Source organism: Pleurodeles waltl, chromosome 11, assembly GCF_031143425.1.
Source record: "Pleurodeles waltl isolate 20211129_DDA chromosome 11, aPleWal1.hap1.20221129, whole genome shotgun sequence".
Taxonomy (NCBI): domain Eukaryota; kingdom Metazoa; phylum Chordata; class Amphibia; order Caudata; family Salamandridae; genus Pleurodeles; species Pleurodeles waltl.
The window spans coordinates 485273407-485289125 of NC_090450.1; the positions used below are offsets into that span (position 1 = coordinate 485273407).

The following is a 15719-nucleotide window of genomic DNA, read 5'->3' on the forward strand; positions in this document are numbered from 1 at the left end:
CATTAGGAGTGGTACTCTGATGTATAGTCACCCGAAGGACCTGAAACATAGGGGGAATTTCATCCAAACACATTTTGGTGCAGGATGTAAATGTGAGACAACCAAAGAGCTCACATGGGGGGTCATTCCAATGTTGGCGGGCGGCAGAGGCCGCCCGCCAGAATTCCCCCCTCCGAAATACCTGTTGACCGCGGCGGGTATTACAAGTTTTCCCCTGGGCTGGCGGGCGGTTGCTGAAAAACCGCCCGCCAGCCCAGGGGAAAACGACCTTCCCACGAGGATGCCGGCTCGTAATCGAGCCGGCGGAGTGGGAAGGTGCGACGGGTGCAGTGGCACCCGTCGCGTATTTCAGTGTCTGCAAGGCAGACACTGAAATACTTTGCGGGGCCCTCTTACGGGGGCCCCTGCCGTGCCCATGCCATTGGCATGGGCACGGCAGGGGCCCCCAGGGGCCCCGCGACCCCCCCCTACCGCCATCCTGTTCATGGCGGCTTTCCCGCCATGAACAGGATGGCGGTAGGGGGGGTCGGAATCCTCATGGCTGCGGAGCACGCTCCGCAGCCATGGAGGATTCACACGAGCAGCGGAAAGTCGGCGGGAGGCCGCTGACTTTCCGCTTCTGACCGCGGCTGAACCGCCGCGGTCAGAATGCTCGTTGGAGCACCGCCAGCCTGTTGGCGGTGCTCCCGTGGTCGGTGGCCCTGGCGGCCACCGGCCGCCAGGGTCAGAATGACCCTCATGGTCTTTAAGCAAAGGTTCCAGCCTAACACTTTGTGCTCCAGTCCAGTCACCTGCTTTCCAAGATTTGGGAATATTGTACTTCTCCTATGCCATGCACTTCACAAACTACATATGGCTTTTAATGTTTCTTGCTAGCTTTTTCCCCCTAAGCTTTTTATCCTCCTCACAATATTGCACTTCCCTTACGCCAACCCCTACCTCCAGCTCTTTTCTCCTTTCCCTTTCATCAAGGTTTCCCTTTCTTATCCCTATCGCTGTACCTTTGGCCTATTCCAAGCTTGGAATAGCCTTAGGAACTTCTCCAACTACGCCTCTCCAACTGTCCCTAATCCACAATCGTGCCATCCAAGTGAGTATTGTCTTTCTTGCCACCCCTCATGCTATCCTCAATCCTTCCTGCTGGTCCTCACTTTCACTATTGTACAGCAGAAGCGTCCGTCTTCCTCCTTTTATCTTGTTCAACAGTTTCAGGTCCACCTCAGTGCCAGATTTGAGTTCTATGGCCAAATTTTTGCAGACGCAGCCAGTACACTCCTGACACAGTCACTCTCATTCCAGCACTGCCTGTTGGGTGTGGCACATTTCTTACTCAGTCCTCCATGGTCCATCCATGGTTTGCAATTTGGAATTGGCCGGTTTCATCTGCTGTCTACCTGTATCCACTTTCCACCAACTTTATCCTCTCCTGATAGGGGCATTTTCTGTCCCTGGCACTAGGCTACCTACACAAGTGAGGTACCATATGCTCTACCCTGTGAAGCTTTGCCAGCAATCTCCTGCCAGAGCATTTGTCTACTTGCACTCTTTTCTTTCCATTAACACTTCGAAATCCTTTAAATCCTGTTTACCAGCATGTAGTTATAGCTGAAGTACATATTTTTGGTTATTGTTTTGTGTTTTATCATGTATGTATACGGTATTATTTAACTTGCCATCCCTGCATCAGTTTGATTACTAAGGGCCTGATTTAGAGATTGGCGGACAGGTTACTCAGTTTAAACGTGATGGATATCCTGTCCATTGTATTACAATCTCCACAGGATATTACGGAATCGTGATATGGGGTATGGGATATCTGTCACATTTGTGATAGAGTAACCCCCTTCACCAAGCTCGAAATCAGGCCCAAAGTCTCTCCTCACTAGAGTAGTATGAGGGAAGCTTTCAGAGCTACTGGAGGACAGGAAGGGGCAGAGAAACTGACAGCTTTTCATGTAACTAATTACAGCTAAAACATACGCTAAATAGGTATTAACACCCTCTTTTGAGGGGACAGCGAGGTTGTTAGAGCACATCAGACCAGAGAGCAGGAGTGCATTTTGAAGTCAAGGTGAGAAATTGAAACGGAAAGCCAACAGAGTCTGTAGTCAGATAGGAGAGGGTGGCATGGGGCCTGTGGTGAGAGGGGAAGAGAGAAGGAGTAGCATGGAGTAAAAAGTGGGAAAAGGGGCACACAGGGGCGAAGTCTCTATTGTGAAGTAAGTGGAACAGGTATGCAACAGTAGTAATAGGAATGAAAATCTGCCTAGTCCCTGTGACAAAAGTACAGTGTGAAGTTACAGGTTACTGTGAGAGGGTTTACAGTACAGTACAGTACAGTGGTGGACAGGAAACAAGGGCTACTAATCTGTCTGTTCCAGTCCAACTAATTGATTTCTTTACCAGGAAAGTATATTTTATAAAAAGTCTACACCCTTGCAGTAAGAGTAGAAAGATCAGATTTTCTTCTCATTGATGCACTGAAGTTATAGCTATGTACTCTAAAACACTAGAGTGGCAAAAATAAGCTATTTTGGGGGAAAATGTAGATCTCCAATTCTTGCTGTGAAAATACAAACATGCACATTGGGGTTTAGAACATTGCTCAAAGTATGCAAAATAGTTGAATAGTGTATATATCTGTTAACTTAAGTTTACTTTATGCATTTTGAGGTCCTGAATGCTTGTGAACTGTACCATCACTCTAACTATCAGCATAGATAGCCTTAAAATTATATAGCATTTTACACAAGTTATTGTGTGGCTTGGCCCCTGCAAGAAAAAGCTCACAAAAATGAGAAGCAAATACAGCTCATCTAACTACCAGAAGTAGTGTCAACAACACTTAGTAACAGTTCCTATGCATTAACAACCCCTGTTTCTGAATGCTTTTCAAGATGACATTTGGTGCAATATTACATAATGAAGCAATAACAGGTTAAACATGATCTGCAACTACATAGCAAAGCGATCAGGCTGCAAGAATGCCCACTAGACACCAGGGAGTTTGGTTTTGTTTGGTTTACAATTATAAGGGTCGTTCCCCTGGGGTGGGCAAATTGTATTTAGGCCATTTCTGCCCCCCCCTCTCCCAGGGGAAGACCCGCCTATTTCTATTACGCCAATCTGCCCCCAGGGTGGTTAGAAACCACTTAGGCACCAGGAATTGGTGTGTGCGTGTGTGTGCGCGCGCGTGTTTTGTTTGGGGGAGCTGCCCCTTGGGCAAGGGTCGCTCCCCATGGGGGCAGACCCGCCTATTTTTGTAAGGCCCATCTGCCCCCTTGGGGAGCAGAAAGCCCACCAGAGAAGATTATTATTTTATTTTTATTTTTTTAAACCAAAGAAGAGGGTTGTAGTATGGCCATACCCGCACCCCAAATAAATGGGGACAAAGTTGTTCCGCCCACCATTGGGCAGATACCTCTGATCCACTCCTCAGGGGTGTGGGGAGGGTCAGAAAGCCTACTAGATGTCAGGGAATGGAAGAAAAAAATTAAAAAAAAAGTGGGTGGTGGCTACCAACCAATATAGGCATGGTTATGCTCCCACCCCAACTGAAGAGGGTAACAGTCTTTCAGCTCTCCCCCCCCCCCCGCACACTAAAGATATTATCTCAACGGCAAGCAAGAGGACATTTGACTGTTTTGGTTTTTGGTTTTACATATGGGCCATGAGAGCTTGTCTAACTCTCAAAATCATCCCACTTGGAGTGGTGAGGCATGCACTTTTTGGACTTTGGGACGCTGCCATGTAGAAAAATCTACGAGACCTAGACACATCTGAAAACTAAACATCTGGGTAGGTCCACGGTGGTGTGCTTCACATGAACCTGCACCATTTTCTTACCCACAGTGCCATCCAAACCTCCAACTTTGCTTGACATCCCACATTTTTGTGATGGAACCTTCAGGAATCTGCAGGAATCCACAAAATTCCTACCACCCAGCATTGTCGCATCTATAACGATAGAAATTCTGCCTCACTTGTCAGCCCTAAAACATTTTTTTCCAAACTGCCCGTTTGGACCCACTTTAGTTCCCCCTCAATTTCAACATGTTTTTGGCTCTTCGCTGTCAGACACTTGGCCCCCCTACACAAGTGAGATATAATTTTTATCTGGAGATAGAGGGGAATGTTGGGTGGTAAGAAATTTGTGCTGGTGCGGTGATCCTACATAGAAATGTGGGGAAAATATGATTTTTTAGCTAAATTTGAGGTTTGCTGAGGATTCTGGGGGAAGAAAGCACTCGGGATCCACGCAAGTCACACCTCACTGGACCCCCTCGGGTGTCTAGTTTTCAGAAATGTCTGGGTTTGGTAGGTTTCCCTAGAAGGCTGCTGAGCCCAGGACCAAAAACCCAGGTGCCCCCCCTCAAAAACAGGTAGTTTTGTATTTGCTAATTTTGATGTGTCCACATAGTTTTCTTTGGGCATTTCCTGCCTCGGGCACTAGGCCTACCCACACAAGTGAGGTGCCATTTCTATCTGGAGACGTCAGGGAATGCTGGGTGGAAGGAAATGTGTGGCCCTTCCTAGGTTCCAGAACTTTCTATTGCAGAATTGGGAGGAAAACATTTTTTTTTTGTTTTGCCAAATTGAGGTTTGCTAAGGATTCTGGGTAACAAAACCTGGTGAGGGTGCCACAAGTTACCCCATCCTGGGTTCCCTAAGGTGTCTATTTTTTTAAAATGCACAGGGTTGGTAGATCTTCATAGGTGCTGGCTGAACACGTCAGATTTAAATGTAAAAATGTGATGTGTCCATGTTGGGTTTCCTGTCATGGGCATTAGGCCTACCCATTCAAATGTGGCACCATTTTTATTGGGAGACTTGGGGGAACACAGAATGAAAGAACAACTGGTATTGCCCCTTGTCTTTCTCACCATTTATTCCTTCCAAATGTAAGACAGTGTGTAAAAGAGACGTCTATTTCAGAAATGCCCTGTAATTCACATGCTAGTATGGGCACCCCGGAATTCAGAGATGTGCAAATAACCACTGCTTCTCAACACCTTATCTTGTGCCCATTTTGGAAATACCAAGGTTTCCTTGATACCTATTTTTCACTCCTTATATTTCACCAAATGAATTGCTGTATACCTGGTATAAAATTAAAACCCATTGCAAGGTGCAGCTTCTTTATTGGCTCTGGGTAACTAGGGTTCTTGATTAACTTATAAGCCCTATATATTCCCGCAACCAGAAGAGCCCAGCAGACGTAACTGTGTATTGCTTTCAGCAATCTGCCATAGCTGGAAAAAGTTATAGAAGAAAACGAGGACAGAAATGGCTCTTTTTTTTTTACCTCAATTTCAAATTTATTTTATTTTAGCTGTTACTTTCTGTAGTAAAACCTTGAAGGATCTACACAAGTGACCCCTTGCTGAATTAAGAATTTTGTCTACTTTTCAGAAATGTTTAGCTGCCTAGGATCCAGCATTGGTTTCCCATGCATTTCTGGCACTAACTGGAAGGAGGTTGAAAGTACACAGGAAAAAAAAAAAAAAAGGGATATGTCCCAGCAAAATGAAAAAAATGTGTTGAAAAATTGTGTTTTCTGATTCAAGTGTGCCTGTTCCTCAAAGCTGGGAAGATGGTGATTTCACCGCAAACCCATTCTTGGTGCCATTTTCAGGGAGAAAAAAAACAAACAAAAAAAAAAAACACACAAGCTTTCTTCTGCAGCCTTTTTTCCCCCCCATTTTATTTTTTAAAAACTAATTATTAGCTGTATTTTGGCAAATTTCTTGGTCTCCTTCCGAGGACCCACAAACTCTGGGTACCTCTAGAATCCATAGGATGTCGGGAAAAAAAGTACGCAAATTTGGCGTGGGTAGCTTATGTGAACAAAAAGTTATGAAGGCCTAAGCACGAACTGCCCCAAATAGCCAAAAAAGGCATGGCACCTTAGGGGGAAAAGGTCTGGCAGCGAAGGGGTTAACCATATTTCTGCTAGGTCATAGACGTCAATAATGACATATTCAGAGAAGTAAACCCCAACATGTAAGAGCTACTCAGAACATGAATATGCTGGTCCTCTGCCTTCAGCATACTGAAAAGGTGTATGGTTTTCGTATACCAGTTTACTGCTGCAGAGTCCATGCTGTTCCTGGAGAAAGAATACATGGCAGAAAGCAGTCATGAAACAAACTTACAGGTAATTCAGGTTTTATTAAATTTATTTAAGTATAGACAAAGTTAATGCTGCTGTGGGGAATCAACAGGCAAATCTTATAGGCAGAAGGCATATAGACCCAAGCTCTGGAAAGCCATTGCTGATAAGGGAATTCCCTTAATTAAAAAAAAAAAATTTAAAAAAAAACACAATTGTCAACAGTAAACAAAGTTGATGTTACTCATTACCGAGTGAGCCTATCTCTATAGTCCAAGGGATCTGAGACACGTCCCTTTAGTCTATGACAGTAAATGATAAAACAAATTAACACCACACTAATGAAGAGTATGCATGGGTGTGGAATTCCTATAGCCTGACGCCCAGGGCATATTGTTTGGAGTCAATGACTATAAGTTTTCATGTTTGTTTTGTCACTGGGACAAGTAGGCCCAGCCCACTGCAGCACAAACATGTTGGATGCCAGTTTATAAGGAAGGGAACGGTCTGCAGTTGAGGTAATGTTTCTTTTCATATGTCAATATTGTTTGAACTTGTATTTATGGTTCATTGATGCAAAACCTTTATTATTAGGGAGAACACTAATAAACATCGTAAGGCCACACTGCACTACTGATCATGGTTCCAGTAAAAAAAAAAATATATATGTTTATACATGTTTGAAATGTTTAACAATATGGGGCTATGTATGATGTTCCCAGAATGCTCTATGATTAAATGCAAATGTTTGCAGGAGTTGTAAGCAAGATTGACAATTCTTTGATGGCAAAATGAAAGGTTCAGAAAAAAAATGCAAATAGGACAAAACAAAAAAAAGTGTTGCTAAATTACTGTAAAATGTAGGTACTACTTTGATTCATAATTTTAGTAAAACATGCTGATGCATGTTAGTATTTCCAAAAAATATTCATAATGGGAAATCAGTGTAATCATTCTTAGCAAGATTATGGAAAACATGAAAATAAACAAGCACTGGCAAAGACAACCGATCCAACACTGGTTGTCAGCCTTTTGGTTTTGTCACATAGGGCCATATGTACAAACACATTTTCCCATAGACACAAAATGGGTAAAACCTTTTGCTACATCTGGCCCTATGTGTTTTGTTTTGACATGGCTTTTTTAACACTTTCCTGTTGTGGGCCCTCACCATTGTAACTAACATTGGCAAAAAGCAAAAATGTTTTTGGCCTCAAAAAGAACACATTGTAACAGTAGTTCCTGGCACTGAACAAACCTACTTTGTGTGCCAATATGCTCATTGTAGAGGGAGCAGAATGCTATCACTGACAGCAAAACCATCCGATAGATGGATAGAGAGAGAGAGAAACAGAATTTTAACAAAACAAAAACCTTGGTTCATGCCAGACCTAATTCTTATAGAAAGTCATAAAAGTGTACCCATGGTATATGCCTTTGCATTAGTGGCTTTCATGAATTCACAAAAATGTATAGAAGTAGACGAGGAACACGTACTCCTAGCAAATATTTGTGAGCTGTATTTTAGCACATGCAAATATGCATGTGTAGAATTGCTCATGTGAAAATCTGAGCGTTTACAAGTTCACTTTCCCTCCAACCACTTTGTTCTCAACCCTGCAAGAACTTTGTGAGGAGTACATTTCCAACATTTCTAGTATGGGAAATGATTAAGGAAGAGTGAAAGTGAAAATCTTTAAAACATGCAAGTTAGTAGGTTTACAAAGACTAAAAGGCATTCCAGCCATGGAACTATTGCTTACTCCAGCCCCAGTCGGTAGACCTGCAGAGCAGAAAGGTGGCAAAATAAGGAAATTACTATAGTCGGTCTTGAAATTGCTAGTATTCAATCCCTACTATAGTATTAGCCCTGAAATAATCAGAGAGGCTGTTATGAGAACTCTTACATAATGAGATTGTTGCCATAATGTGTCGCCACACCATATGGCACCAAAGGGACAAGTAGATTTTCCTACAGGACAAGTAGACTTACGATATTTTAATAAATTCAACACCGCTGAGTATGGAAATTGGTCACTGTTGGACTGAGCTGCAAAAGGTGCTGTTGGACAAACAATGGCAAAGAATATGTCAGTGCAATAAAATGATTTATGTGAACTAGAAGCACAATGTACTTCTGTTTACAATTTTACAAAGATGGTATTTTGCACCCAAGAAACTGCTTTAGATTGGCACTGTCAGTTAAGCCCTTGTGGGGGACAGGACACTGGTTGGCTTCTTATAAATGTGCACGTTTTGTGATGGAGTCAGGAATTCTGGGTTACAGTTGATGACATCAATAAAACAAGTTATTTGGAGTCCATGTTTGTCTCAAGCCAAAAGATATTTATTGGGATAATTTAAAAGGGTGACTAAACAAACCAAAATGTTTGTGTGGCTTTGTACAATCCAGATTTGGCATAAAATTGCATTGGTTTGCTTTAAAAGCCTTACATTTTATGTGCTGGTTGCAAGACATTGTTAAACAACCTAAAGGACCTCTGCCCTGAAATGTCTTTAAATGTTCAGGATATTATGTGGAAAAGTAATAGATATCTGGTTCATATGGTCTTCACATGTAATTGAAAAGCATATTTGAGATACCTTTTACAAAGGGAACTCCATGCTTCGGTACACCATAGCCAAGGACATTTGGGTCATGCATAGTTTTTATTTTTTAACTAATTTGTTCTGTGGGCAATTAACCTTCCATGGCAGAAGGCAGCATATATCTTACAGTACAATTGGTTATTAATTTCCGATTAAGTATAGCTGCCTTTCATACTTGTTGATAAGATATGAACTCAGCCACAACCTAAAATGTGTATGCTTCCTGTGAATAATCAACTGCTTGCCTAGATATAATGTTCTCTTACCATTAGCATTATAAGTCTATTTAACACGGCCTTTAGAAGCATCTAATAGGATTCGCTATGTGGTTCAAGCAGCATGTACCTGGATAAAAGGAAATAAGTGGAATGCTTGACCGAAGTGGAGAGGATAAGAGTAGAATTAACAGAGATAAAACAAACTACATTTGTACAGCTTTTATCTGTGAAGTTCGTTATGTATGGCTGGTGTGTCCTTTTAATTTAAAGTTATTCACTAACGTGCACTGAAAATACTTTCAGTTTGGAATGCCTCGTCCCGATTAGTACAGGACATCCAAAGCTACAATGCCCATGGCAACAAGGTAATATTATTAGTAATACGTCTCCCCGGTGCCTCATGATTTATCACTCAAATATCAGATTAAATATATTTTGGAAATTCAACCAGTTTTGTCTATATTAGGTTATGAGTCTGAAAATGGGCACATTTTCGTCTTCAATAAACATTTTTTTATTATGGGATACATATATTAATGCAGCCAAGCAATATCTTCTAATTGAGACATCTGGGCAGCACACAGGAGCCCTACTTACAGGTAGCTGGAGAGATAGCAGTAGCTAAGGAGCTGCTTATTGGAGATGCCAGGCTTGAAATCTGGAACATATAACTACTGTTCAGGTCAAGTGTATCATGTGGAAAAGTAACAGAAATCTGGTGCATACTGCCTTCAGAGGTAACTGAAAAGAATGTTTGGGATACCTTTTAAAACAGTCATTCCATGCTTATTTTGCTACAGTGAATAGAGCTTACATTATAAATGAGCTACTTTAATACCCCTCATAAGCATTAATAATAAATATTGCCCTTGACAATAGTGATCTTCCTGAGAGCTCATATGCGCTTGTGGCCTGACAATCAGCACTATGATCTGCTGGACTTCGATGGCAGCTGCAATATCTCCAACACCTGTAACAAAAGAGAAATCAGACTACGTGCTGGTCGCTGTTGTGTGTAACATTGTTCCTACTCGCCTAGGTGTGTGTGTAATTTTAATTAAATAAGTGAGGCGTTAGCAATGACATACCTGGGAGTCAGATCAAGTAAATCAATAGACTTAGTCTTCACATCACCTCCTTTTTCATATTCCAAAATAATACCTGTATAAAGTGGAATGGAACATTATGTGGCATTTCAATCAAATAAGAAGTTTATGAAGCATAACATCAATTGTATGGTCAATCAATTAACCAGTTTTTTTTTTAAAGTTATAATAACACGATCATACATTCAAATAAGCACACAAAAATATAAAAAGCAAAAAGGCATTTTCTGTTTACAAACTACGGGCCTGTTGTACAAAGCAATTTGCGAACAGGTTATCGAATCGCAAAATTAATTTATAATCCCATAGTGAACTGCTGTTTGGAAGGGGTGTTTAGGAAGTCTATTTGTTGAGGGATGTATCAATATTTTGCAACTATAATCTTGTTAAAAAAAAAACTGAAAAGTTACCAACTGTAATGCTGGAGCGTGAACACATTCACAAAAGAAAAGAGGTCTTCCTGGGACCCCTTTCCTTTCCCTGTCCACCAGGGGACCACTTCTAACTCTCAAACAAACTTTTATCTTTTAAAAAGTAACAAACTTTACTTTTTAAATGCAGTCCTGTTTCATTTATGGAAAAAACGGCTGCATTAAAAAAGTGCTTTCTTTATTAAAATGTGATGATAGACATTGTGGCCACCATTCCTGTGATGGCATCCAAGCGTAGTGAGTCGTATTTCAGGACCTACATCTTTAATATTGATGAGGGTGGTCGAATCCCACTACAATTCAGTATTTTGTGAAGTGATCTATTTGCATACAGTTCGATATAGTTCAGTTTGGTTTGCAAAATACTATTTCATATGCAATCATACAATTAAAAACAAGGTATCATTTCTTTACAGAATTCAAAGGTATTTTCAAAAACATCTGATAGACTGCTGGTGTCAAGTTTGAATTTAGAACTACCAACATAGGAGAGAGTGAGAAGCAATGAACATCTGCTCACCTTCCCAAGTTTAAATCATAACCAACAAAACACGAGCAAGTGTGTCGCCAACTCCAAATTCAGTCTATTACCTGTCTCTGTGTGTTACAGACATGTCTTAGATTTATTTTAAGTCCCCTAACCCATCAACCTAGTTGAAGGCATTCTTCGTCATAGAGGTCCCATCCTGGGTATCTAGGGCCTCCGAGGTGCGCTACAATGCCCGATTATAGCTGAGAGGGTTTGTTGTTAATAATTAGTGCACTTAGAGTGATGCGTGCATAGATAAGGTAACTTAAAGTTGTCTGCGGGGCACGGACTTCCCCTTTGACAAGATTAAAAACAGTGCAGGATGTTTATGGAGACCTTATGCACTCCTACATCTAGTTCTTAGGTTGTCATGTTTCAGCCAGTAGTAAGTCTGTCCAAAAGAGGGTCAATGTGGTTTTCTTCAGGGCCTCTTCCGACTGGCACCTGCTCACTAAGACCATGAAGTGAACTTTTTGTGCCAGACGCTGACAAGATAACTAGTCCCTGTATCTGGCCTGTGCTCCATTGCAGTCAGTATGAACTTGTGACTTTCCCCTGGTCTAGCAAGACCAGATAACAGCGAGTGGCACTTTGAGCTTTTAGACACTACAGTTGCCTAAAAAGGATTTAAATTCAACAGCTCCAGTTCTACTTATTGGACTTTTGTTGTTTTGGTGTTATTGTATTTATTATAATTTATCTGGTTTTATTTTTCTAAGCTGACTTGGGATTTTTCTTGTTTTGCATTTATTACGGTTTGTGTGCCGCATAAATACTAAACACAGTGCCAATAAATTAAGCCTGATTGCTTTGTGCCCAGCTACCAAAGGGGTAAGCATAGGTTGTGGTTCACCCTGACAAAGATTATGGTTCTCCCTTAAGAAGGGTTTCAGCCCCTCCCCCCCAACCAATAACCCAGTTTCTAACTGTAGTAAATGATCATGCCAACAGACCCAGTGGAGAAGTCCTAACATCAACCTCCGCAGGGAATTCAGCCATACAAGTGGCAGAGGCATAGAAAGAAGTAATTAAATTAGCACAAGAATTGTTACACCAATGTTTTCCTCCAGGGGATGCAATGATGTTCTAAACAAGGCCATTACATTGAAGAAATCCAAATGAAGCCAATCTTGCATTACAAATCCCTAGTTGACTTATTAACCTTGAAATTCCTGGACCAAAGTCAGAGTGAACAGCGCGAGTCAAGAGAGATAATACGGCTAATTATATCTTGGTAAAAACAATATTGGCAAAGAAAGAAAACCTTCCAATTTGGTGTTAATAATCTACCCAACTACAGAGGAGCCTTATCCTAGGATCGAATCCTGAAACAAGCAGGGAAAGGAAAACTCAAGTTTGAAAAGCATAACACTAAAGTTACCTGTAGATCTATATGTGGTTCCAAAACAAATAACTAATCTGAAGATGACCTCCTTAAAATGAATGTTAAATTCCATCATCAGATTGGAGAGAAAGAAATCCTGCTTAAAAAAAAAATAAGATCACATTTGGCAAAAGTGGACAAAACAGCAATCACTGGGGATGGCTGTAAACGTCCCAGTATCGAAAAAACATCTAGCCTTCGGAAGCAGTCCATTTCTAGCTCCCAATAACATCAGGCTCTTTTGTACGCAGGACCATTGTTGTATTAACCCCCTGGGCGCCCAGTACGAACTGATCTTGTCCTTGGCCACAATCACCATGTGCTGAGGACGAGACCAGCTCGTCCTGCACCCGGCTCACGGGGGAAGCGCTAGCTAAGCATTTCTCTTCTGACAGGGAGGTGGGGGCAGGTAAAGGCATGAAAGTAAAGGCCTTTCCTTTCATGTCATGTCTCTGTAAGCATTTCACGATCGGACTGCAGAAATGCCCACTAGGCACCAGAGAGTTTTTTTTAATATATATCTGTGAATAAGGGTCGCGGCCCCTTGGGCAAGGGTCGCTCCCGGGATGGGCAATTTTTTTTTTTTTTTTTAAGGCCTTTTCTGACTCTTTCCTCCCCCTCCCCCCACACTCCGGGGAAGATCGGCCTACTGTAATTAGGCTGATCTGCCCTGGGAGGGAGGGGGAGCAGAAATCATTAGACACCAGGGATTGTTTAATTTGTTTCAGGAGAAGAGCGACCCCTTAGGCAGGGGTCACTCCCCCAGGGGCAAATTATTTTTAGGCCATTTCTGCCCCCCTTGGGGGAGATCAGCCTAATTTGGGAAGGCAAATCTGCCCCAAGGGGGGCAGAAAGCCCAGCAGTGACCAGGGAAGAATTTTGTTTTTAAAACAAAAATCAGAGGGGACAAAATTGTTCAGATGGGGCAATTACCCACAGGTCACTCCCAGGGGGGCAGAAAACCTACTAGATGCCAGTGAATTAGAAAAACATAGTGGGGTGGTGGCTACCAACCAGTATGGGCATGGTTATGCCCCCACCCCAACTGAAGGGGGTAACAGTCTTTCAGCTCCTCCCACACACTAAATCATCTTATCCCACAGCAAGCAAGAGGTCATTTAATTAGTTTGGGTTTCGGTTTTACGTTCGGGCCATGAGAGCTTGTCTAACTCTCAAAATCATCCCACTTGGAATGGTGAAAGCTGCACTTTTTGGGCTTTGGGACGCTGTCATGTAGAAAAATCTATAAGACCTAGACACATCTGTAGTGTGGTCAGGTATATGTACCCTCTGCACGTTTGCTTCAGGCTTTAGGCCTTTGTGCACTTTGCCCTGGGTGTATTTTATTCCTTTGCTTGCAGCATTGAGCCCTTGTGCACTTTGCTCTAAATGCATTTTATTCAGCTTCGTACTGTTATTTTTCAAATAGCCAGTTCTACGGTCTTGTTTTATTTTTTGGTATCACACTGTTTAGCCTACTTCTGCGCTGGAGTTCTCAATAACACATTCTTGCTCACGCTGGGCTCCAGTCAAGGATACAGTCTAGTACATTGCTGATAGAAGTGGTAGGAGTTTAGTCTTTGAATACATTCTTGCGTAGGGACATTTTGTGATCACACGGACACGTTAGTTATAAAAACACTTCCTTGTCCTAATACACGCAAGAGGGAGATTCCGACCAGGGAACCACAACTAGACGCTGACTGCCTCGTTGCAGATGCTGAACCAGATCACAGGCCTTTGCTCAGGTATGAGGGTTGATGGCTTCCCGGGGAATCTGAAAGGCAAGCTTAACATGCTGTGCTCGAAATGTAACCTACTGAGGGAGAATAGAATCTATTAACACCATGATAGCGTTGTTTTTATGTTTCATTCTCATAGTGACTATTTCAATCCTACTGTGTTGTATGGTTCTGGTTATTGCGGCTCACGCCTTATTATCTAAAATGCAGTTGTTTTATTAAAAACAAACAATCTATAAAACTTAAACTGCCTTTGTCATTTGTATATGAGATCATCCTGTAAATGAGAGAGCTGGTTTGGACCCGAGTGACCACGACTTCCCTGAGAAGTTCCCTAGATGTCATGCGCTCGGCTGCCCAATCATCCCTTCCCCATGGAAGAGATGAGGCACTGCTAGTTAGCCGGAGCAAAACCGGATTTAGAGTGACAGAGGTACTTCCAAGTGGGTCAGACTCAGTCCCCCACACCAGGAACGACTCTGCTTCTTAGAAATCCAGTAGTCTCATTTAGGATAATGAGAGCCCACGCGACACATCTGAAAACTAAATATCTGGGCGAGTCCAGGGTGGTGTGCTTCACATGCACCCAGCACCATTTTCTTACCCACAATGCCCTGCAAACCTCCAACTTTGCTTGAAAACACACAATTTCCCCACATTTTTGTGATGAAATCTTCCAGAATCAACAAAATTCCTACCACCCAGCATTGCCGCAGATACTTGTCAGTCTAGAAACATTTTTCCAAACTGCCTTTTTGGACCAGCTTTGTTTCCACCTCATTTTCAACATGTTTTTGGCTCTTCCCTGTCACAGGCTCTTGGCCCACCTACACAAGTGAGATATCATTTTTACCAGGAGACTGAGGGGAACATTGGGTGATGGGAAATTTGCGCTGCTGCAGTGATCACACAGAAATGAGAGAGAAATGTTATTTTTAGCTAAATTTGATGTTTGCTGAGGATTCTGGGTAAGAAAACACTTGAGGATCCAAGCAAGTCACACCTCCCTGGACTCCCTCGGGTGTCTAGTTTTCAGAAATGTTTGGGTTTGGCAGGTTTCCCTACATAGCTGCTGAGCCCAGGAGCAAAAACACAGGTGCCCCCCGGCAAAAACAGGTAGTTTTGTATTTGATAATTTTGAAGCGTCCACAGAGTGTTTTGGGGCATTTCCTTTTGCAGGCACTAGGCCTACCCACACAAGTGAGGTACCATCAGGAGACGGGGGAACGCTGGGTGAAAGGAAATTTGTGGCTCCCCTCAGATTCCAGAACTTTCGGTCACCGAAATGTGTGGAAAAAGTGTTTTATTTGTCAAATTTTGAGGTTTGCAAAGGATTCTAGGTAACAGAACCTGGTGGTGCCACTCCATCTTGGATTCCCCTAGGTCTCTAGTTTAAAAAAATGCACAGGTTTGGTAGGTTTCCCCTAGGTGCCGGCTGAGCTAGAGATCAAAATCCACAGCCTGGCATTTTCCAAAAAACACGTCAGTTTTCAATGTAAAAATGTGTTGTGTCCATGTTCTGTTTCCTGTCGTGGGCATTAGGCCTACCCACGCAAGTGAGGTACATTTTTATGGGAGACTTGGGGG

The 15719-nt window shown here is 42.4% G+C and overlaps 1 protein-coding gene across 1 annotated transcript in view; it reads right to left on the bottom strand.

The window, feature by feature from the left end:
- DAW1 (dynein assembly factor with WD repeats 1) overlaps nt 1-15719 on the bottom strand; it is a 190905-nt gene that overhangs the window by 164578 nt on the left and 10608 nt on the right. The window contains exon 2 of the mRNA XM_069213859.1: nt 10029-10101. Coding sequence (XP_069069960.1) covers nt 10029-10101 — 73 coding nt within the window. The remainder of the gene's footprint in view (nt 1-10028; nt 10102-15719) is intronic.